Source organism: Notolabrus celidotus, chromosome 23 (genome assembly GCF_009762535.1).
Source record: "Notolabrus celidotus isolate fNotCel1 chromosome 23, fNotCel1.pri, whole genome shotgun sequence".
Classification (NCBI taxonomy): Eukaryota; Metazoa; Chordata; class Actinopteri; order Labriformes; family Labridae; genus Notolabrus; species Notolabrus celidotus.
This window is the reverse complement of record NC_048294.1, coordinates 3894255-3920002: the sequence shown is the minus strand read 5'-3', so window position 1 is coordinate 3920002 and position 25748 is coordinate 3894255. Positions and strand designations below refer to the sequence as shown.

The 25748-nt window shown below is 42.9% G+C and overlaps 1 protein-coding gene across 1 annotated transcript in view; it reads left to right on the top strand.

Annotated features, from left to right (window-relative positions):
* nhsl2 (NHS-like 2) overlaps positions 1-25642 on the top strand; it is a 102341-nt gene extending 76699 nt beyond the window's left edge. The window contains exons 5-10 of the mRNA XM_034677069.1: positions 13629-13811; positions 14051-15152; positions 15255-16416; positions 16556-16844; positions 20645-20762; positions 21452-25642. Of these exons, the coding sequence (XP_034532960.1) occupies positions 13629-13811; positions 14051-15152; positions 15255-16416; positions 16556-16844; positions 20645-20762; positions 21452-21791 (3194 nt within the window). The 3' untranslated portion in view covers positions 21792-25642. The remainder of the gene's footprint in view (positions 1-13628; positions 13812-14050; positions 15153-15254; positions 16417-16555; positions 16845-20644; positions 20763-21451) is intronic.
* The last annotated feature ends 106 nt before the right edge of the window (positions 25643-25748 follow it).

Genomic DNA, 25748 nt, shown 5'->3' with positions numbered 1-25748 from the left:
TTAGGGTTAGAATTAGGGTTGGGGTTAGGGTTAGGGTTAGGGTTGGATAAGGGTTAGGATTAGGGTTAGGGTTAGGGTTAGGGTTGGATTAGGGTTAGGGTTGGGATTGGATTAGGGTTAGGGTTGGGATTAGGGTTAGGGTTTGGATTAGGGTTAGGGTTAGGATTAGGGTTAGGGTTGGATTAGGGTTAGAGTTAGGGTTAGGGTTAGGGTTGGATTAGGGTTAGGGTTGGGATTAGGGTTAGGGTTTGGATTAGGGTTAGGATTAGGGTTAGGGTTAGAATTAGGGTAAGGGTTGGATTAGGGTTAGAGTTAGGGTTAGGGTTAGGCTCAGGGTTGGGGTTGGATTAGGGTTAGGATTAGGGTTGGGGTTAGGGTTAGGGTTAGGGTCAGGGTTAGGATTAGGGTTGGGGTTAGGGTTAGGGTTAGGATTAGGGTTAGGGTTAGGGTTAGAATTAGGGTTAGGGTTGGATTAGGGTTAGAGTTAGGGTTAGGGTTAGGGTTAGGGTTAGGCTCAGGGTTGGGGTTAGGGTAGGATTAGGGTTAGGGTTAGGCTCAGGGTTGGGGTTAGGGTAGGATTAGGGTTAGGGTTTGGATTAGGGTAGGATTAGGGTTAGGGTTTGGATTAGGGTAGGATTAGGGTTAGGGTCAGGGTTAGGGTAGAATTAGGGTTAGGATTAGGGTTAGGGTTAGGGTTAGGGTCAGGGTTAGGGTTACGGTTGGGGTTGGGGCCTCTGGTGGCTATTTGAGTAAACATGTTCAATGTGAAGGGAAAGCTTCCAAGACAGGTATGTAGGGCCACTAGTGTTCCCTTATCTGCACCTCGGGAGGAGGCATCCATCTTTTTGTACAGTCAATGCATCTGACATACATGTGTACAGACTTCCTGAATCTGCTCCTAGCTTACTGAATCATATGGATGTGTGTCAGAAAGGCAGGTTTCATGTTCTGTGTTTACAGAAACAGGATGCTGGGATCGAGTTTACATACAAAAAGCATTAATGTTAATGAATGAACACGTCAGGCAGAGCAGTATGAGCCTCATTGATGTGTTTTCAGTAGTTGTAACAACAATAGAGCTCCATGGCACAGAGGTTCAATCTATATCAGGCGGAGAGTTAATGTTAGTTTGATCAATCCTCGGCTGCTTTTTGCTCTTTTCAGGGATTTGTTGAAAAATAACAACAATAAAGAAAATGAGCAGATTAGTCCAGCTTGTTACCACGACACCCAGTCTCTCATCCCTCCCTCCATCTCTCTCTCTCCTTTTCTTTCTCTTGTTAACAAGCGAACAGGTAGCTTGCAGCCAGCTTGCTGTTGCCATGGTAACTCGCCACTCTTCCTCCTCCTCCTCCTCTCCTCCCTGAGAAAAGACGAAAAAGATGGCAGTGAGTGAGAGAAAAGAAAGAAGGGAACGTAGTTTCTGAGAAAGCAGGAAGTGACTGTGAGGAGACAAATGAATGAGAGAACATTTTGTTACAGATTTCACACGCAGCCTTTCTCTACGCCACGCTCTGAGGTTTTCATGAATGAGGGAGGGAGGGAGGACGTGAGAGCAGAACAGGCAGAGAGAGAGACGGAGACTGACAGAGAACAACATTTAGATCTTTACTTTGCCAATGCTTCGAAAACTGATCCTATTCCCAGAAAATGTGAGCAAATGTGGAGAAAACAGATACATTTATATGCTATGGTTTCAGTTTAAACATCTCCAGGATCCCACGTTGTTTTCTTCTCCTTCACATAAACATGAGCATCATTTAACTGCAAAATACACTCAGTCTTACTAAGTGGGTTTCTTGTAAACGGCTCCTGAGACTGCAAGGACAAACAGGTAGAAAGGAAGCAGCAGACAAAGCTCATTACTTTCTATCAGCATGTGAAAACAGGTAGAAAGTTCTTTGTATTCAAAACATCACATCAATGTCAGGACTCAGTTTTACTTTCAACTGGCACTGGGGTTTAAAATCATGAGAGACCACAAACTGTAAAATATTACAAGTATAATTTAGCGAAAACTGTATATTATTGAAATTCCAAAGCAGTCCAATGACTGATTTTGCTTTTTATTTACCTTTTTTAGCAACAGCAAATTAGGTCCTGGAAAGAAAACCTCTTAACCTGTTTTTTAAAGTTATATCTTGGGGCAATTTCACCTTTATTGATAGGACAGCTGAAGAGAGACAGAAAATGTGGGGGAGTAGAGAGTGGGGGAGGACATGCAGCCAACGATCATGGCCAGGAGTTGAATCAGCGACCTCTGCGACAAGGACTATAGCCTCTGTATATGGGGCACATGCTTACCGACAACGCCAAGATGTTGCATGTGTCAGACGTAGCCATCATGTACAACAAATAGGGATGCACAATGTACATTTGGTCCCAAGGTTGTCAGCTGTTAGTTGGAATATTGTATTATTATTAGGGGTGAGCCCGACTAAGGATCTGCTTAGTTGAATCTGATTCATCAGATTTTGCCCATAGTCGACGAATAGTCAAATGTTTGGTGACCGCATGACAATATTACGCATAACCATTTACAATTAAGAGACTCGTAGCTTAAAGTAAAGGGGATAACAGAAAATTATAAGCATAAAACTTAGATTTTTTAAATCTATATTGCAAAAACGACGAGGTGATGAAGGAGAGAAAACTCAAATAAGGCCACCATCTGTTAAACATGGAACAACGCTCCACTATAGAATAAGGAATCAGGAGATATTTAAACAGTGTTCACACAGCAGAAAGCAGCACTGCAGAGGGTAGTTTGTCCAACTTAAAGCTAAACATTTGTATAATGTTCAAAATCAAACCTGAACCAGCTAAAGGGTTTTTAAATCTCTTAACAGAACCTTTTAAAACAGTCTTTAATCGCGTCTTTGTCCGCTTGAGTCTTTTCAAACTGTACGTGAGGAAAACCATCGTGTGTACGGGCAGAAGTGCGCTCCTTGCTTTGTTGACTGTAAATCCTGTCTTTGAGAATATCCTCTCTGATGGTGTGGAGGTGGATGGGATGCTGTGGATTGTTTTTGAGGCTTCAGACAGTTTAAGGTATTCCTCCTCGTTCTTTTGGCCCCGTACAGTTTTTGTGTGGTCCGGTAATCCTTGATCTCACAGCCCTCTTCATGAAGCTGCTCCTCATCTTCATCACTATTTTTTAGGATCATCTGAAGTTTTATTTCCTGACATTTTGAGCTGCCATGAACGTAGAAAGATTTAAAGGCCAGCTGAGGTACGTCTGCTCCACAGGTCCCGCTAAATGGGAGAGTCCACCTTTAATTACCAGGGGAGATTTAATTACCACTTTAAGGAGATTTAACACTTCAAGAGCTGTTCTCAGAATTACATTAAATAAGTCTATATTTATATCAAAATAGGCTAAATGAGACACTACTTTTAAGGGAAACAGGAAAATAATGTAAAATTAGACATTGGGCACCCCCATGGTTTGAATGGAATGATCCATGTTTCATATGCAAATATTCGACTATGAGATTGGCAGTCGACTAAGACTCGTTAGAACGAATGGTCGAATATTCGACTATTTGGGGTCACCCCTAATTATTATTCATTATTCTAATAAAATAGTTAAATCCAATAAAAACAACCAACAAAAGTTGCCTCTATTCATTATAACTCTACACATTCTGACAAAGTATCAACCAATCAATCTTTATTTATACAGTTATACAGTTTAAAATAAAATATTCCCCAAAAAAAGTTGAAGGAAAAACATTTTTGAGTATCACAAAAAGTTTTATCCTCTTTTAAATTAAGTCAGGACTCTAGATTTGCCATTTTAAGGTTAAAAAACGAAATGAAAACCTCCACATAGAAGCATCCCAGTGCAATCCACAGATAACTATCATACAGATTGAAATAATGATAAATATCTGGAGTGAATCTGACATACATTTTTCATCTTTGTTGCATCAGTCTCATCAACACCTGCTCAAAACAAAAACGTCCTCCTGTTTGTTTGAACAGAAATATAAAATGTATTTCACAGAAGCTTTAGCCAACGGGATTTGCCTCCGCTCTGAAGCTCCCTCCTCCTGTCAGATCTCAGTGAGTCAGAGGCGTTCGAGGTAAACTGAGAGGATTAGAGCGTCTGCAGCTCAGCACACTCAATGCCTGTCTGTGTTTCTGCTAAACTCCACATTCAGAAGCTGTCCGTCCTCCTGAAAGACTTTCCACAGACTCTATTCATGAGGAGGCTCTTTCATCGTCTAACATTCCCTTTCTTCTTTAGTGTAAATGAGAACATTTAGACACTGTGTACTGATCTGTCGGCCCGCCTAATTGTTGTGTAATTATAATTAAAAACTAGACTGCTGCACTAAACTTTACTTAATAAGTACAGATGTGTTTATGGGAGACTGATAGAGCTTAGAGTGGCTGAATTAAGATGATACAAAGACAGAGAATATGTACATTTCACAGTCAGGAGTCTGTACGCATATAAATATTGCAGTAACAATATGAAATGTATGGAGGCCAATAAAGCAGGTGATCTGCAGCAGCCCAAGCTGTCTCTAATAAGAGAGACATCCTGCAAATGCTCAAACTATGCAACTTTAAAAGCATGTTCAAAAGATGGCATCCTGAGATTGGCCCAATATCTAAAGTAGTATCATGATGTGAGGAATCAAATGGAAAATACTTGTGCCTTTAAAGGTGACATATCATGCAAAATCGACTTTTTAATGGTTCTCTACCAGAAATATGTGTCCCTGTCTACAAACCCCCTGAAAATGAAAAGAATCCATTCTGCCCCTGTTCTGATTTCTCCACCTTTCTGTAAATGTGTGCTGAAATGAGCCGTTTCAGTTTTCAGTGTTTTTCATACGTCACAACAATATCCGGTCTGTAACAGGAAGCCAGAGCTCGGAGCTTGTTCAGCCCATAGACTGTATAAAATACAACTCAACCCCTCCTCTGTTTTTCATTCCCTGCACACGTGTGCTAACAAGGAGCTTAGGAGGGAGGCATGCTAGTTGTAGGCTGTCTTAATAAACACAAAGGTCGGTTTTACTCCCCACGTCTGCAGATTTGAAGATCTAGTGGATGATTTTTATTTTTCATGGAAAGGTGCTAGCGCTAGTTAGCATAGCCACATAGCTACATGTTCGTAGCTGTGTACCAAGACACACGTCGACATACTGACAAATAAAACAACAAGAAACACTAAATCTGTGACCAATGGTTCAGAAAGGTCCTGCTGCAGGCGCCTCTCCGTCAGGATCAGATTCTGGATCAGATTCAGAGGGTTGAAGTAACGCGGGTCTGTGAGCAGCCAACATGTAAACATTAGATCAACGTGCTGTACAGCCGAGGGCACATCCACTTCCGGAGGGGGCGTGGTCAGAGAGAAAACAGAGTGTTCTGAGGACTGCTGAAGAAAAGGACTTTTCAGGCATGCCAAAATCTGATTTCAAAGTGTTTTTTTGAGCATAAACTTTAAAGACATGTTTTGGGGACCTCTTAGACCAATATATGTTGATGAAAAAGAGCATACTATGTCACCTTTAAACCCTCTGCACCGATTAACACTCAATTTCACTGTATCAGTAAAATACACGTATTTCCATCTCAGTAATGCGCCCTCTAAATATCGTGTCTTTGTGATAGCAACACATTAGCTACGCTTCTGACCACACCTCATTTCAAGACCCACACACCCATAGATGCTTATGTGGGCGAAAGTTCATAGAGTATTTACAAAATGTGGACGCTGGGTACAAAAATGAAGACTGCATCAGGAGGAGTAAACAGTAACACTTGTCCTGCATGACGATAAGTTTTGTGTCGGGTGTATGAGCGGACTCAAAGTCATTCTGATGTGTTCAATAAGAATTAACTACTGCCACGGTAGATTAAACCTCGAACATCTGTGTTTGAGGACAAGGTCTCTAATTGCACTCACCTCTGGTTATAGTACCCACAGCAGGCAGGACAGCAGTAAAGCTGCGGCCATACTGAGGGGGACATAATGATGAATGAATCACCGTGTTGTCTCTCTGATAGCTGAAGTAGTGTGTGCTTCAGATGCAACACAAAGACTCCAAATGAGGCCGAAAGACACGACGTGACCGTTTGCACGTACAAATATCTGCTGCCCAACAATGAAGGCTGCAAATTGTCACTTTGTCTGGATGAATTAAGGGGAAGCAGGAAGTCATGTTTAACTCGCTCAATGGCTGAGTCATGGCTGAGTCTCTGCTGGATGGCAGTAAACGTTTCAACCCAAACGCTCTCATTTATTTATGCACAGGGGGGAATAGCCATCGAATCCCTCGGTAAACGAGCTAAACGGGTAAAAGACGGGATGAATGGACTGTGCGGAGGTATAAAAAGAAACAGTTTAGTCAATGAGTCAGAGCAGGAGAACAGGAGCAGAGATACCCACGCTTTGAGGAGGCTTTATTTCACCAATAACAAGAAATGACCATGATGCATCAGTCAGGGTCGACTGGCTTCAATTAAATGTGTGATTAAATGATTATTAAAGCAAGGTTATTACATTGTAAGCTGCCAAAATGACATGTTATTTGTTAAGAATCACCTAACCCAACATGTCAGATCATTCATTCGGTGAATTGCTGGTCAAAGTCTTTAAGATTTCTGAGTCAAAACACGGCTTTTTAAAAACGTCTGGATTAACAAATTTCAACAACTGTTTCCTTCCCAAGCAGGATTACAAAGATTGAAGAAATGAGGCTCAGGTTCAGCTTATTCTGAACAAAAGGCACCCTGTATCCAGAAGCTTAATCCTTGACATGCATGGCAGCTAGTTTGACTCTGATCTGCAATCTCCTTTAAGTCAGCTGTCTAATCCAATAAAGGTAAAAAGACGATAAACAATCTTTTAAAAAAGGAAGTTGTGAAAGAGAATTCAATGAACTGATGAAACTGTATTTTTAAAGGATCTATGTGGAATTTCTCTTATACTGATGCCCTTAAGTGTTTATGTTAAGAACTCTAGTAAAGTTTGGCAGTGAGAAGTAAGTTCAATCAATCAATCTTTATTTGTATAGCGCCAAATCCCAACAAACATTCTCCTCAGACTCTTTCCAAACATAGCAAGTCTAGACCGTACTCTATGTTCTATCATCAACAAAGACCCAACATCAAGACCGGATAAGATCCAGTCCCATCTTACAGACAGGACTCAGTCTGATCTCATCTTAATCCACCATGAGCAGAGCACTTTGCAGCATTTAGCAAGTTACAGTGGCAAGGACAAACTTCCTTTACCAGGCAGAAACCTCCAGCAGGACCAGACTCATGTTAGACACACATCTGCTGAGACCTACCGTGTTGGAGAGAGGGATAGAGGGAGATGAAGAGAGAGAGAGAGATGATAGTGGTGAGACGGAAGCAGCAGGCCGTCTATGGCAGCGACTCAGAGGAAACTACGAGACAAGGGAGCTTAGGGACTCCAGAAAAGTCTATGGTTAGTAACTTTAATGGGACAGGGAGAGTTAAAGTAAGTGATTGGAGGGAATCCCAGTGTGTCAGTCTAAGCCTATAGCAGCATAACTAAGAGCTGGTCCAAGCCTGAGCCAGCCCTAACTATAAGCCTTATCAAGTAACATAACAGGACCCAAAATAGTAGATTTTCATAGTTACAATTTATCAGAATTAAAGCTCCAGTGAGGAACTTTGTGTTTGTGTTGATTTTGGCGCCCCCTGTGGATCTTGTGACAATCAAATGTATCCCTCACTGTGAATCTTTGCCATTGAGAAAGTAAAACAGGCAAGGCCAATTAGATCCCAGGCCTTTCCCCACAGAAAGGCCCCTGCCCAGTTGAGGAATTGAACCAGGATCCTGATCTGCTGAGACCTAGCAAGCAGGAGAAGTTTTTTTTTTTATTTAAATAATTTTCTTTTCACATACTGTTTCATACTAATGGCTGATACTTGAGGAGGACTAGCAAAAAGACGTATGTTGCTTCTGAAGCATTATTTTAGACCGAAAGACTTTTAGCTTGGCTAGCTAAAAAGCAAAAACTAGCTTTTGCTAAAGATTCACAGAGATACAAAAACCCTAACTTGCATATTCTCTGAGAAAGTCTAGCAGTGTTATCTTCAAAGCTGATTCAGTAACTTCACAAGGTTGTGCCAGCAGCTAATTGTCAGAGCTAGCTTGATTTTTAACACATGCTTCTTTGGTTGATCTGGGCCCTTTGGCCGTCTATTTTAAGTCGAAAGTCTCAAACTTGGGTTTTAAGCTTGACAGTGATTTTAAGATGGATCAGCAGACCAGCTCTATAGTAAAGTCCAGTTTTTTTCAAATTAGGCAGCTGGCAAAGGTGAAGCCTTTCCTTGCACGACAGCACTTTGAAACAGTAATCCATGCCTTTGTCACATCCCGGCTGGATTACTGCAATGCACTTTATTTAGGAATCAGTCAGTCCTCCCTCGCACGTCTCCAGTTGGTCCAGAATGCAGCCGCTCGCCTTTTAATTGGAGCACGTAAGAGGGAGCACATAAAGTGCATTTTAGCCTCCCTCCACTGGTTGCCTGTGCATTTTAGAGTCCATTTTAAGATTATTTTATTTGTTTTTAAATCTTTAAATGGTCTCGCCCCGCCCTACCTGTCTGAGCTGATCCATCTCTACGCCCCTGCTCGGTGCCTCAGGTCAGCTGATCAGCTGCTCCTGGAGGTACCGAGGTCAAAGCGGAAGCTCAGGGGGGATAGGGCTTTTTCTGTCGCTGCTCCCAAACTGTGGAACGATCTTCCTTTAGCCGTCAGACAAGCCCCCTCACTGTCCACTTTTAAAACTTGTCTTAAAACCCATTTTTATTCCCTGGCTTTCAACTCAGCATGAGACTCTGCTCTTGTTTTAGTGCCTTTTTTATTTCTATTTTTATTTTTATTTTTATTTTTCAACTTTATTTTATCTTATTGTTCTTATTGATTTTATGATTTTATTGTTTGTTTTTATCCATTATGTTTCTGTACAGCACTTTGTGTCCAAATGCTGTTGTTCTTAAAGTGCTTTATAAATAAAGTTGAGTTGAGTTGAGTTGAGTTATGATACGTTTAGTCGCTCTTTTAAAGCCTGGCCCGCTACAACCATGATTGTCTGGTCTAAATCAATCACCACAACAACTCTGTGGCGACTGTAGGCAGCTAGCAGCAATGATGTCATGAATTGCTAGCTATCAGGGGATATGTTAGTCCCATTATTTATCTTGATGTGGCACAACATTAAGCTTAAAGCTGCTGTTGGTAGGAATGGTGTAAAAAAATGTTACTTCTTTTCTGCTGGGTTTGGAGAAAAGGTCATAACACCCATCAGTACTCATCTGTAAGTGAAGTAATTTGAGATTATGGCGAAATCTCTATGTTTTCCAATGCCTTTGTATCAAGCAATGTTATTATTCCCCTCGTTGCCGTTATCACGGGCCAATCTAGCTAATCTCCAATCCTGATTGGTCGAGTGGCGGCCCCACTACGTCACCCTAATTAGCTGGGAAGCGACTACTTCCTCATAGAACGTGCACAACGGTCTTTTGTGGGCGGGGTTATGACAGCGAGGAGAGGGGAGAGGTAGTGTTGATATTCGAGATCTCGTTCCAAACTGATGTTTATATCACGACTACCAGCAGCAGCTTTAACCTACTGTTAATCTGGAGAGAAGCATTGCACAATCTACATTTCACTTTCTTGCCCTTTTTGGAGGGAAATACGCCCTTAGCTTCATTTCGCATACTTTGCATTTTAGCTTAGCTAGCAGAGCAAGCTTCTGATACTTTGGATGCAAATGTAACTAAAAAAACACAGATTAAAAAAAGCCAGAGTTCTTTTAAATAATCTTGAAGCCATGCAGAAACACAGAGGGGTTTGGTGGGAGTTGAGAAAGGCTAAATTTCCCCTTTAGCTGAAGGAACAACAGCTTAACAAGTTGTGACAGACTCTGCTCCGTAGCAAATCTCACAATTAGCTTTTTTTCCCAACTTGTGTGTCCCTGAGCTTTGTTCTGGAAATGTGGATAAAAATTGCATCACTGAGCTTAATTAGTTGTTTTCTCTGCAAATGTTTTTTTGTGCCGGGAACATTTTCATGTGGAGTCAGTCTGCTGTTAGCTTGCAGTTTGCACTCTAAGATAGCTCAAACATTTGGGTTTCTGTGTTCTTCAGTGCTTGGATGTATAATTGATACGAGGCCCTGCAGGAGGGACACAACTATAAAGGAAGTGGAGGGAGGGGGTGATCTGTGTGAATACAAACCCCCTGAGAGTCAACAGAGAGATAGATACATAGCATACAGACAAACAGAGACACAGATTTTGTATGTTTGTTCGAATGGGTAAAAGGATCAAGCTACAGACTGTTTTCTACTCTGAAAATATGTAAACAACAGAAAATATAAAGACATCAATCAGTCAAAGGATGCAACACTGACTCAGTTTAAACTGAATACAGTAAAAGCTGCTTAAATTGAGGCTCCACCTCTTTGTCTGGTGCTATAAACGTTCATTCAGTATCTTTTAGAACAGGTTTTATTGGTTTTTAAATCTCTTAATGGTCTTGCTCCTTCTTATTTATCAGATTTGCTTTTATCATATGCGCCAGTGAGAGCCCTCAGGTCTTCAGGTAGTGGACTTTTAATTGTACCAAAAGCAGAACTAAGACTCACAGTGAGGCAGCTTTTTATCATCACGGCCCACGCCTGTGGAACACCCTACCTGAAGATGTGAGGGCTGCACAGAGCATCAACGTTTTTAAAAGAAAATTTAAGGCTGACATTTTTAGCCTCACTTTTAAATGGGTTTTATTCTGAGAACAGTTTTATTCACATTTATTACTTTATTTATTTATTATCTAGTTCAAATTTTGAAACTTTTTATTTTATTTTATGTTTTTATGCATTTTCTTATTTATTATCTAGTTCAAATTTTAGTCACTTTTTATTTTCTTTATTTTCTTTATTTTTTTTCTTTCTTTTATTTATTTATTTTATAGTATTTAGTTTATTTATTCTATTTATTATTATCTAGTTTAAATTTCAGTAACTTTTTATTTTATTTTATTTATTTTATTTTTATTATCTATTTCAAATTTTAGTCACTTTTTATTTTATTTATGTTTTTATTTTTTATTTATTTATGTATTTATTTATTCATTAATTATCTAGTTCAAATTTCAGTCTTTTATTCTATCTTATTTATTTATGTACTTATTAATTTTAATGGTTTAATATTTGAGTTTTTTATTATCTTAGAAATGTATTTTATTTTGGTGATTTTCATTTCCTGTGTTGAGTTTTAACATCTTAATTTACCTCCAATGTTTCCTCATCAAGATATCACGTTTCCTCAGTTCGTTCAGCAACTTCTTTTTTTTTAACTTATTTATTTATTTTATTTTTAGTGTTTTTATTATTATTGTTGCTTATATTGTGTTCTTAACCTTAGGATTGTGGGGTGGGATTGGGATCTTTTTCTTAATTTATTCTATTATAAGTTGTTTTTATGTACAGCACTTTGTGTTACAATGTCATTGTATGAAAATCGCTGCATAAATAAAGTCTGATTGATTGATTGATTCAGCTTTGCAAACAATCCACCCTTTAACTTTAACAAACACATTTTTAATTCCTGCTACTATACCCTGTATTACAACCAATCCTCTGCAGCTGAATCAGTCTAGTGTGTTTAATAAATGTCTTTAACAAAGAATACTTTCAGGTTGACGTCCTTCTTCTCGTTTCCTAATTAAGGAAAAAAAAAAAAGGTTGAACAAAAAAAAAAGTTAATAAAGAGATTTGTTGAATTGAACGAATTCATAATTAGAAGCTACTGAAATGAAAGAGCAACAACAAAGATTGTTTGGAGTCGTCTCGCCATTGTCACAGTCGTTTGAGGTTTTCAAAACAAGCAGTTATTGAGTTTGACAGCACAATATGTTATTTATGAGAAAACAAAATGCTCCACTTGTTTTATTTTGCTTACTTAGACCCATTAGAGTCAGGGGTTATTAAATAAATACTGAGTTGTTCCTTTAATTCAGTTTGTTTTGGCAAAATGCCAAAGATGTTCTCATCGATCCGACTTTATTTGATTCATTTTCTGTCGGCCTCATTGATTTTGAGCGTGCGTTTGTGTGTCTGCGTGTGCGAGTCCGTTTGTTTTAACATCATTCTGTGAAAAACAAAACTTCACAGAGAGGTTTCATGTTGTTCGAGGGGACACATTTTTGTAGTACGTAGAAGTCTTAATAGAAGTCTGACTGATTTATGAGTCCTCTTGTCGTCGAGGTTATCAAGTCCTGGTTCCTCTGATGATTCACTGAAAAACTGTCGGCCCAGATGAGACATCAGGGGGACAGGAAGTACAACAGAACAGCAGGTTTCCTCTGAAGCATCTGCTGAAAGTCACTCAGGGTCTAAATATGGGATCAGAAAATGTAGAACATAAATATAATGTAGGTTTTTGGTGACAGTGTTGGGAAAGTGCAGCTGTTCAAATGTGTAGGTACATCAGTTCAATATACTCTGACATCTCCAAACATATGCACCCTTCTCTTGTTAGTTAGGCTGCTGTGATGCTTATGACAAACTAATCATCTGTTCTCCTCAGACTCTTTCCAAACAGAGCAGATCTAGACCGTACTCTATGTTCTATTATTAACAAAGACCCAACATCAAGACAGGATCAGATCCAGTCCCATCTTACAGACAGGACTCAGTCTGATCTCATCTTAATCCACCATGAGCAGAGCACTTTGCAGCATTTAGCAAGTTACAGTGGCAAGGACAAACTTCCTTTAACAGGCAGAAACCTCCAGCAGGACCAGACTCATGTTAGACACACATCTGCTGAGACCGAGTTGGAGAGAGGGGTAGAGGGAGATGAAGAGAGAGAGAGAGATGATAGTGGTGAGACGGATAGTAGTAGTTGTAGCAGCAGGCCGTCCATGGCAGCGACTCAGAGGAACCTACGAGACAAGGGAGCTCAGGGACTCCAGAAAGTTCTATGGTTAGTAACTTTAATGGGACAGGGAGAGTTAAAGTAAGTGATTGGAGGGGATCCCAGTGTGTCAGTCTAAGCCTATAGCAGCATAACTAAGAGCTGGTCCAAGCCTGAGCCAGCCCTAACTATAAGCCTTATCAAGTAACATAACAGGACCCAAAATTGTACATTTTTATAGTTACAATTAACAAAATTAAAGCTCCAGTGAGGAACTTTCTGTTTGTGCTGATTTTGGCGCCTCCTGTGGATCTTCTAAGAATCACATGTATCCCTCACTGTGAATCTTTGCCATTGAGAAAGTAAAACAGGCAAGGCCAATTAGATCCCAGGCCTTTCCCCACAGAAAGGCCCATGTCCAGTTGAGGAATTGAACCAGGATCCTAGAAGCGCTGGCCATTGCTGCGCTACACGTGTATAAAAATTCACTGCATGTCTTCACATCCACTAACTGTTAGTTATACCTTTCTTCATCAGTCTCTTCTGGGTGAAACAAGCCGGCTTTATTAGGAGCCACAATCTGGTACTTTATTGCCATGTCAACAACATGATTGAATTTTTGTCCTTTATTGAATTTCTAAGGTGTCTAGTAAAATTACTCTTCCCCTTCATCTCAATGACCGTCCCGTTTCTGTGTTTCTCCTCCAGGTGAGACGGGAAGAGGGAAATTTCACGGCGTCGACCTCCTCCAGCACTCCCCGTCCCCATCCCCCTCTCCAGGGGACCCCTTCCCCCACCAGCCCCGCTCTCTAGAACCTGTCACGGACACCTTTCAGCAAAACCTCCCCCTGAGGAAGACACACTCTGACCTCGACACAACCTTACCTGCAGGTGTGTGTGACCACAAAGGAAGCTCCTAATTTGTCTTGTCTTAGTCTTTCCTGTGTCCCTGTGTTAAACACAATCATCCCTCAGGGAAAGAAAAGAGGAACAAGTCATGACAAAATGAGATGGGTCAATTTCCTTGTTGTTGAAAGAAATCTTAAACTTCCCTCTTCTTCAGGAACTTGCTTATTCATCCACACGGTGTTAACATAAACTTGATGTGACTGTTCCTCTCTCCTCCACAGACAACACCTCAGAGCGGCGTGCACAGGACCAATTCCGCCAAGGAACTATGGACCACTCTGGGCTGCTATGCTCAAACACACCCTCCGCTTCCTGGAACGGACCTAAGGGCTCCACATTTTCTCCCGGAGCGTGGAACGAACCTTACACTTACAGCATGAGCAAGGGCCCAGCAGTCCCACCCAAACAGCACACGATAATCGGTAATGCAGGAGGAGGGAACCAGGAGGGTGTGATGCTGGTGGGCTCAGGACAGTCTGTGGGCTCACATTCCAGTTCATTCACATCCGTGTCTAACCCTTCTGGGAGAGGAGGGAATAACATACCCGGGGTATCTCTGGCGGCAGCGATGATGGGGAAGCGGAGTGAGACTGAAGGGGCGGCTGCTGATGGAGGGAGAGGGGGAGCCGGGGAGGTAGGGAGAGGACGGGAAAGGTCAGCTCGATCTATAGCGGCAGCAAACGCTTTCAAGTTCCGGGAGCGCTCCCTTTCCACCCCCACGGATTCTGGTTCTTTTTGCTTTACAGAAGGGGGTTTAGTCCAAGCAGATGCGCACGGAAATGCTATGACTATGACAGACCACCACCACCACCACCACCAACAGCATCAAAACTTCCTTGGTATAAGTGAGAACTATGCCCTCCTCTACCCTAGAGGGAGCTCTGAAGACAGCGCCAGCACCACAGACACAATCTCCGTCACAGCTTCAGACTACAGCGCGGATGGCCGCTTGCGCCTACGCTCGCGCTCAATCTCGCTTAAGAAGTGCAAGCGCAAGCCGCCGCCTCCCGTGAGGAGCGTCTCTCTCATGAAGAACCTTGGAGAAGCCGAGGGGAGAATCCACCATGAGGGCGGCTTGTACCGAGATGGACGGCCAAAGAGCTTACACATCCCCAGGGACCACTACCCAGACTTCCAGCCTGATTTCCTCCTGCCAGGCTCATCCTGCACGTATAAACCAAGTGTTGGTGAGCGGGAGTTGAGCCATGGAGGACATGATGGACCTCCAAGCCTTGAGATCCAGGCACCAGAGAGGGAGGGAGAGACAGAGATGACCTTCCAAAATCACTGGCAGCTGGGGGATTGGAAAAATGACCCATACAGGTAAGAGGATCAAGGATCAAGCTTGTTTTCATATTTAAAATATCAAACCAAGTGAGGTTTGTTGGATTTTGACAAGAGATGTATTTGTTCTCCTTTCTCCAGGTCTCTATCAGGCTCCAGCACAGCAACAGGTACCACCGTCATTGAATGTATGAAAGTCAGAGGTAGTTCTGAGTCCCTGCTTGATTCTCCCTCCACCTCCAGAGCAACCTCACCCTCACAGCTTTCCATGGAAACTGACATCAAGGCATCTTCACCTTTCAAACCGCCTGGACTCATGTCGCCATCAAGTGGCTATTCCAGTCAATCAGAGACTCCCACCCCAACAGTTCCACTGAGTCAAATGGGAGGTCATGGGACAGCAGGGACCACAGGGACATTGGGTTGTAAACTGCGCCCAAAGATCCCAGAAAGGAAATCATCACTACCATCACCCAAAGACCCAACTGCAAGGTCCAGATTGTCCTTTGAGATGCCAGGGAATGCACATCTAGAACTGTCATCCATCAAGCCAAAGCAGAAAGCCAGCAGACGACATTCCGACACCTCGACGGCAGCAAAACCAGGAAAAATCAGCCCCAGCTCATCACAAGCACTGCCTGTGGTCACCCAGAATGAGCTGAAGACTATTCGGCTTCGCTCTGTCTCTCGGGGGGACTTAGAGGACTGTCCTGATGGAGCCTCCGACACCATTGAAGAGGAGCAGCGAGACCTAGGTGAAGACCCAAGCCCTCCACCCACACTACCGAAACCTAAGCCCCCTGTCGCTGTCAAGCCCCCATTGCCCAAACGTCCCATAAACCTTCTCCTTAAGTCTCCTTCCCCCTCTTCCACATCCCCCCTTGGCCTTGAATCACCTCCTGGCTCACCTGTGGATCGACCTGTGCCCCTGGGGAACATCTACAAAGTCATGAAAAAACCCAAACCCAAAAAACCTCCACCCCAAACTGCATCGAGCCCTTCTGCTCCCCCTGATTCGTTTACTCCTATACAAACTGCCTATGATCACTCATTCCACCACAACTCCCAGTCCCTCTTTGACCTGCCTCCTTTGCCAGACCCCCAGCCTCTACTGGAAGACCCAGCAATGGAGCCTGAATTAGAAGCAGAACCGGAGATCTGTTTTGGTCCCGCAGACGGAGGATCACTCCCCTCACCGTGCAGTAGCCAGGAAGCCCCGGAACTCCAGGACAAAAGCAAGACACTTCCCTCAAGGATGACAATCTCCTGTCTGGCAGAACTGTCAGACAAAAAGAAACCCAAGGTGAGCAAGACCTCTCTCAAAAATGTCTTTGATAAAGTTGTCCTTGTGTTGATGATCAGCAAGTGGGTCTTGATTTGAGAAACTCTCTGAATTCCTGTTGTTCCTAGCTGATGTTAAAGTCTTTCCCACTCCTTTCCAGGTTCCACCACCGGTCCCAAAGAAGCCAAACGTCCTGCTTCTTCCGTCGTCAGTCCATTCCTCCACTAACGGCAGCACAGAACGGCAGACGCCACAGGCCGAGAGCCCCGTGGGTCTCCGCTCACCCGTGGGAGCATTCTCACCAGACGACTTTCCCATTCCTCCTGATATGTCAGAGCAAGATGAGAACCACTTTGGAACAGATGAGGAGAGTTCTAAAGAGTCATCTCTGCAGGATTCCTCGTTCACGGAGTTAGGAGAGAAAATGGCCAGCACTGGGATAGTGGAAGGTATGTTGATATGAGACAGGTTTAAAGTTTTGTCCAGACTGGAGTCATGGGGTATTTAGAGATTAAGCTTAAAGGCATTTATCTCTTACACTTCCTCTCTACAGGCGCAGGCTCCAGCTTCATTAAACATTTAAACCGTAACACTGGCCAAAAAATGATACGAGAAATAAAGGATTTAAGAGACCAAAGCTTACTCTGGAGGCTTGAAAAGAGGTGTTAAAAAGTTAAGTACTGTCCACCTCGTTCAGTACAAAAGCTTTAGTCAGCTTTATATGTCAACAGTTACACTGGATTCCAATGGAAACCAAAGTTTAGCATTAAATAGAACAAACAAAATCCATCCGCCTTCCGTCAGTCCATCCATCCATCCATCCATCCTTGGGAGGTTTGGTATCAGACCAGTATAAGGCCTTGAGCTGGCACATGGTACCATCCACCTATTTACCCATCCATCCATTCATCCACCTATTTACCTATCCATCCATCCATCCATCCATCCATCCATCCATCCATCCATCCACCTATTTACCTATCCATCCATCCATCCATCTATCCTTGGGAGGTTTGGTATCAGACCAGTATAAGGCCTTGAGCTGGCACATGGTACCATCCACCTATTTACCCATCCATCCATCCATCCATCCATCCATCCATCCATCCATCCATCCATCCATCCATCCATCCACCTATTTACCTATCCATCCATCCATCCATCCATCCATCCATCCATCCACCTATTTACCTATCCATCCATCCATCCATCCATCCATCTATCCACCTATTTACCTATCCATCCATCCATCCATCCATCCATCCATCCATCCATCCATCCATCCATCCATCCATCCATCCATCCATCCATCCATCCATCCATCCTTGGGAGGTTTGGTATCAGACCAGTATAAGGCCTTGAGCTGGCACATGGTACCATCCACCTATTTACCCATCCATCCATTCATCCACCTATTTACCTATCCATCCATCCATCCATCCATCCATCCATCCATCCATCCATCCATCCATCCATCCATCCATCCATCCATCCATCCATCCATCCATCCACCTATTTACCTATCCATCCATCCATCTATCCTTGGGAGGTTTGGTATCAGACCAGTATAAGGCCTTGAGCTGGCACATGGTACCATCCACCTATTTACCCATCCATCCATCCATCCATCCATCTATCCACCTATTTACCTATCCATCCATCCATCCATCCATCCATCCATCCATCCATCTATCCACCTATTTACCTATCCATCCATCCATCCATCCATCCATCCATCCATCCATCCATCCATCTATCCTTGGGAGGTTTGGTATCAGACCAGTATAAGGCCTTGAGCTGGCACATGGTACCATCCACCTATTTACCCATCCATCCATTCATCCATCCATCCATCCATCCATCCATCCATCCATCCATCCATCCATCCATCCATCCATCCACCTATTTACCTATCCATCCATCCATCCATCCATCCATCCATCCATCCATCCATCCATCCATCCATCCATCCATCCATCCATCCATCCATCCACCTATTTACCTATCCATCCATCCATCCATCCATCCATCCATCCATCCATCCATCCATCCATCCATCTATCCACCTATTTACCTATCCATCCATCCATCCATCCTATCCATCGCTCGCTCCGTCCATCCATTCGTCCATCAGTCCCTCCATCCATCCATTCATCCACCTATTAACCCATCCATCCACCCACCTATTTACCTTTCCATCCATCCATTCATCCATCCATCCTCCCATTTACCTTTCCATCCACCTATTTACCCATCCATCCATCCTCCCATCCATCCATCTATCCGTCCATTCATCCATTCATCTATCTATCTATCTATCTATCTATCTATCTATCTATCTATCTATCTATCTATCTATCTATCTATCTATCTATCTATCTATCTATCTATCTATCTATCTATCCACCTCTTTACCCATCCATCCATCCATCCATCCATCCACACATTATCTATATCACTTATACTTGTAAAGGTAGCAGAGTGAGTGTAGCCTATCCCAGCTGTGAGATTGGTCACCCCTGCAGGTGTATTTGTACAGGTGGTTGCATGGGACGATGGAAAGTAGTTTACCATGCTAAGCACACTTCTGGTTAGAAATAAGTCTGCTTAAATTAATCAGAGAATAAGTTATTAAACCCATTTCCCAGTTATCTCTTCTATAATTTAGATGGAGTGTACTAATAAGGTAACTTCCTAAAACTGAGTTGGTTTTCATTTATTTTCTTTGGTCTGAAGGGTTCTGCCGCCGTGCCACCGTGGAGCAAACTTAATTAATAACACCCTATGTGCACTAATTTTCTAAAACATCATAGTTAATAGGTTCGTTTTGATTTGAGTTTTGTGTAAAAGAAACCGGGGTGCTTCTAACCTTTTCATTGTCATTTTTTTATGCACAAGTTTAATGATAGCTTGTCAGAGCTGCTTCAGCTGATTAGGATCTCTCTCCCGCTGTGTTTGATGCATGACCTCATTAATCTGTTTGGGGTGATTTCTCAGGTTTTTAAGGCAGATCAAGCCCTACTGCTCTGAAATTGGAACAAATTGAAAGAATGGGTAATTCCCCCTGTTTCAAACAGTGAAGCTGACATTTATCCTAATTATCCTTTTATTACCAGACTTTGATTGCGTCTGTGACAGACTACAAGGGACAAAGTAGCGTGTTATGAATATTAGCTTTCGTTAAACAAGCAAGAGTCGAGCAGAAATGTGCATGACACACGGCTACTGTAGCCATTTAAACTTAAATAAAATAAACAGAAATCTTGTATTTTGTTAACTCTCATGATGATTTTTCATTCATATATGGTCTTGGTCTTGTCTCGGGGTTGCCCTGCCTTGGTCTTGATTCGGTCTCGATCCCTAAATGCCTTGATCTTGATTCAGTCTCGATCCCTAAATGTCTAGGTCTTGATTCATTCTTGATCCCTAAATGCCTTGGTCTTGATTCGGTCTCGATCCCTAAATGCCCATGTCTTGATTCGGTCTCGATCCCTAAATGCCTCGGTCTTGATTCGGTCTGGATCCCTAAATGCCCTGGTCTTAATATGGTCTGGATCCCTAAATGCCTTGGTCTTGATTCGGTCTCGATCCCTACATGTCTTGGTCTTGATTTGGTCTCGTTCCCTAAATGTCTTGGTCTTGATTCAGTCTCGATCCCTAAATGTCTTGGTCTTGATTCGGTCTCGATCCCTAAATGCCCTGGTCTTGATTCGGTCTCGATCCCTACATGTCTTGGTCTTGATTCGGTCTCGATCCCTAAATGTCTTGGTCTTCATTCGGTCTCGATCCCTAAATGCCTTAGTCTTGATTCAGTCTCAATCCCTAAATGTCTTGGTCTTCATTCGGTCTCGATCCCTAAATGCCTTAGTCTTGATTCAGTCTCAATCCCTAAATGTCTTGGTCTTCATTCGGTCTCGATCCCTAAATGCCTTGGTCTTGATTCAGTCTCGATCCCTAAATGTCTTGGTCTTTATTCAGTCTCGATCCCTAAATGTCTTGGTCTTGATTCGGTCTCGATCTCTAAATATCTTGGTCTTGATTCGGTCTCGATCCCTAAATGCCTTGGTCTTGATTCGGTCTCGATCCCTAAATGTCTCGGTCTTGATTCGGTCTCGATCCCTAAATGTCTTGGTCTTGTCTTTATCTCGGTTAACGTGGTCTTGACTACGACAATTTACAAGAAATGTCTTGTAAATGTCTTATATTAACCTATTATTTTGATTTGTCATGGTTCCTCTGTTTTGTTCAGATGACTCTGCAGCCAATGAGAAGACAGTCCTCCACATCTCGGAGGAAACAGATGACGTCCTGTTGGCCAGCACACCTGCGACACACACCACCGAAGACCTGTTCACTATTATTCACAGGTTTGAACACACCAACAGTTCAAAAAATTCAGACATAAGGAGCAACACTATAATATTTACAAACACTGATATTGCAGAAGATGCTTTACATCAAAAGCTGTTAGAAAAATGTAAAATTGGCAGAGCTGTCTTACTCTCAGAGAAAAATACGCTTTCAGCCCACAATAAGCTCGCCATCCAGCTTATTATAACCCAGAAATGGTGACGAAAGACACATTGTCTTGCTGAAAAGGTGTGAGGCAGAAAGAGCATAAGGTTTCCTAGCAACGGCTACATGTATAATGGCTGAATGCACGACCATTGGATCTTATTTAGTCCTTTTTACAGAATGTCTCTCTCTCTCTCTCACACACACACACACGGAGAAACACAAGAAAGCTAGTCACTAAGCAACAAGTGTTCATGATGTTACCTAGCACAGGGCTGAAAATAGCTGGAAAGACAGAAGAAACAGTGAGTTAAAAAAGAACAGGAGACAGTTTTATCAATTACAAGAAATGAAGGAGTCCCTTCTGAAGTAACACATTGTTCTCCAGAAGGAGAGATGCCAATCTAAGTTTGACTCATCTGACTTGAGGAGTAGATTTCAAATTACAAACAAATAATGGAGAAGTTCCATCTTTGCTTATACTCTTCCCCCTCCCCCCTTCTTTCTGCTCTCTCTTTCTGCTCTCTTGTCATTTAACCAGGTCCAAGCGAAGGGTTCTAGGTCGTAAAGAGCCGACGGACTCCTTCGGCAGCCGCCAGAGTCTTGTGTCCCCAGTGAAGCACAGCACCAGCGGTAGCGACCTGCGAAATCTCACCCTTGGCAGCACTCAAAGGTCAAGCTCTCGCAACGAGAACTTCATGGCCCTGCTTCAGAAGAAAGGCAGCAAGTCTTCCAGCGGAGGAACCCGAGTCTCTGCCATGGAGCTTCTCAAAAGCACAAACCCTCTTGCCAGGAGGGTGACAGAGTTTTCAAGTACTTCGCCAGCGACCAGCGAGGGAGGGGATTCAGCGTCCGGGAATGGCAAACCCAACGATCAATGAACGGTTTTGTTAACAGATGTTCTGTTTGCTGTTAATAAAGCTACCAACAAATTCTACAATGTGCCATCCATGCCAGGTTGGGCAATCTGACCAGCATGTCCAACTGGGTCGCTCCAACTACTGGCTGACCATTTGGGCTGTCCAATCAAATTGGAGCACAATTTTGGACAAAATGGTCCCTCCCATGGTTGAAGCGCCATTGATCCCTGCCAAACTTGTCCCTTTGAAAAGTGGGGGCTTGGAGGCTTTGCTTCAATACGGCACCCACCAAGTTTTCGTTATTTGGGATATGCTCAATGTGGAAGCTGGCTGGATAGATGGATAGGTGGATAGGTGGAGTCGAAAATGGGAATACAAGGATATACAGTGGATATATTTCTTCAAGCTCCATGTGGACCAAGACATCAAGAGTCCCCGGTGGCAACAGTGATCAAAACACGAATCATCGATCAACTGGGATACCACAAAGGATCAGTGACCAAATGAATCCAAGAAATCAATGGACGTGAGATTTCCAACTTATACATCCACCATTCAACTGAATCTTGCCATCAGTAGAGCTGCGGCAGCGACACCCGTCGATCTACATGAATGAGAGGGTTAATATTACAACGTGATGAGACACCGGAGAAAGCAAATATGCCCCAAACCTTGGGACACCCCAATGTCTCCTTTCTAAGGAAAGGACAGACCATTGCAGGCGTCGGCACTACCACTCTCAGAAGACCAAACGTCTTCTGATTTCAAGGGAACGAAACACACAGGATTAACTACAAAAAACCACACGGGGGGGCTTTTTTGCCACCAAAGATGAGGCATGTCACAGATTCTGTTCCTCATGCCATGAACACAAGCGTGGATTTTCTCAAAACATTCCACAGAAGTTCCCAGAAAAAATGGGCGGCATTTTGGAAACGCAAGCACTTTTCCTTTTTCCTTGGCATGGACCGTTGTTTACACGGCGCGGACTCTGCGTTGCTTCATTTTGTTTTCAGAGACACTCATCAATCATCTTTTTTTTTTTCCAGTCTTTGTTTAGATGATTTACATATTTTTTTTTTCCTACACATGCTAGCTGCCATATATTGTATATGTTCAATTGTACTGTATGTAACATGTACAAAGATAAATGTCCCACATCTATCATTTGGAATATTGGATACAAAGACTTAATATAGTGTACAGAGCAGCAAGCAGCTTGGACTACAAACTGCCCAAACGACAGAGGGAACACACACTCAACACACACACTAAAAGACTAAGGACATATGCTATTGAAGACTAGCAGAATCTACACGAGTGTGTGTGTGTGTGTTTGTAAGAGTTTAAGCAGACGAAATCATGCCTGTGGAGTTTCTGTACGGAGAGTATGAAGCAGGCCTGGTTATTAAACAGGGTTTCTATTCATTTTGGTCTCTGGTGACGGGACCAAAGGACTGTTACAACTACAAACAGACCAGAGGGGACCTAACAGTGTGTGCGTGCGTGTGTGGGTGTGAGTGTTTCTGTGCGTGTGTGAGTGCCTGTGTGTGTGTTCACATGTTTGTATAGAGGGTAGTGCCACGAACAATGTAGGAGAAAAACGAGAGAAGAAAGAGAGACTGTACGAACTTGTGCAGGTTTACATGTTTGGCATTATTGTGTGGGTGTCCTCTTGTTATGATTTGACATATTTGTGTGTGTGTGTGTGTGTGTGTGTGTGTGTGTGTGTGTGTGTGTGTGTGTGTGTGTGTGTGTGAATGGGTGTTATCATCATCAACCCCTTTCCACCCTCCCCAAAATACCTGTCTTTTCTTGGGATTGGGTTCCAGAACACAAAGGGGACTACACAACTAAAAGGGTTCTGTAATTGAAGAGGGTCCAAATTGAGGGTTCTGGAATCTTGGAATAGGATCAGAATGGCACTGAGCCTCTTTACACCTTCATGTCAGAGAATCATGAGAATTCCAAAACACAAATGGGACTACACATCCAAGGAGAGTCAAAATCAAGGGTTCTGGAATCTTGGAATAGGACCAGAATGGCATTAAGCCATGCCAGAATGGGAATGAGGATTCCAAAACACAAATTGGACTAAGTGTCCAAAAAGATTCCAGGGAGGGTACAATTCAAGGCCTCCAATATTTTCCTTGGGATAGGATTAGAACGGCCCTAAGCCTCTCTACCCCCATACATTATGGAACCACAAGGATTCCAGAACTCAAAGTTGACTACGCAAACCAAAAGGGTTCTTTAATCAAGAAGGGTCCAAATTAAGGGTTCTAGAATCTTGGAATAGGATCAGAATGGCACTGAGCCTCTTTACACCTTCATGTCACAGAATCATGAGAATTCCAGAACACAAATGGGACTACATGAAAAAGGAGAGTCGAAATCAAGGGTTCTGGAATCTTGGAATAGGATCAGAATGCCACTAAACCATTCCAGAATGGGAATGAGGATTCCAAAACAAATATTGAACTAAGCATCCAAAAAGATTCCAGGGGGGGTACAAATCAGGGGCTTCAAAATCTTCCTTGGGATAGGATTAGAAGGGCCCTAAGCCTCTCTATCCCCCTACATTATGGAACCTTGAGGATTCCAGAACCAAAAGGTTTCAGGATTTAAGGGGATTCTAGAACACAAGGGAATGTCTGGCAAGAGTTTAGAATGCCGGAATGTTGGGGTTCTTTGAGTTTGGAATTCTGGGTTTTGGTGGTTCCGTGACAGGCCCACGCAGACATTGCCAACAGTGATGCAGAATGGCGTTGCGAGGCCTGTTTGTTTTTGCCCTCCTCTGTGCACATTTTCACACTCTGTCTCTTCGTCTCAAAGGGGAACGGCGATCTGCTCCCTCCTCCTCCCTTCTCCCTTCTCCCTTCCCCTCACTCCTCTCCTCCTCCTCCTTTTCATCGCTGCTGGAGCACACACTCCATCTGTCTCCCTGCATTCAGCATCATCTCTCATTTTCTCTCCTGTATCCTCTCTACTCTGGCACACACAGTAGCACACTCTCACTTTTACTGCAACCTCTCTCTCTCCGTTCTCACACGTAGCATCGCCTCTCTACTCCTCTCTTCACCGTTCGCTTTTTCTCTCCCACATCTCTTTTCTCTCTCTTCCTCCTCTCCACCTCTCTGCATTCAGTCTATGCATCTTAGCTCGGCAGGCAACACGACACCGGATGAATGTCAATGAATGACTGTTAAGAAAACTGATGCTGTGCTTAGTTTGAGAGTGCAAAAAACATTGTTATATCAGCGCTTATCTTATGCCTTCTGTCTTTCTTGCTCTCTGAGTTTTTATACCTTTTCTTTAACTTGCTTTGGAGTATCCATGTAACATGAATTTGACATGGATGGATGAATGAATGGTCGGATCTGTGCACAAACATGGAAAAAGGCAGGGTTTGAATGTGGTTTTGGATTAAAGACCTTGGCTTTTGGACTGTGAATAAAACACCCTGGGGTCTCTGACCTGTGACCGGGCCCTCAGTTCAGGATTACCGTCTGAGAATTTGGATTACCACTGGTTCAGCTCCAACACCTGACTTATCCCCTGCATGGATGGACTGTGTGAAGAAGGGAAGGGACCTTTCATCTCCTGACTCCCAAGTCGTCAAACTATCCCTCGGTGCTATTGAGTCAGAGCTCCCTCTAGTGGATGGAAAAGGAAAAACCACACCTAACAGGAGAGTAAAAAAAAAAAAACTCCTTCACACACATTTCTCAGTCCTTCAGGTATTCCATCATCCTGACAAAAAAAAGATGAAGATTTTAAAGATGCATAAGTTATCACCATCTATGATGACTAGTCAAGTGAAGCTTGTTTTAAATATTTAGTGAATGAAAAAAGATAAACCTATAAAACTCTGTGTTTGTTTGCCTTGTATACAGAATTTTGGGCGCACTGCTGCAGCGCCTGCTGTGTTTTTTTAATTTCCATTTATAAGTTTTTTAATTTCAGCTGCCTTGGTGA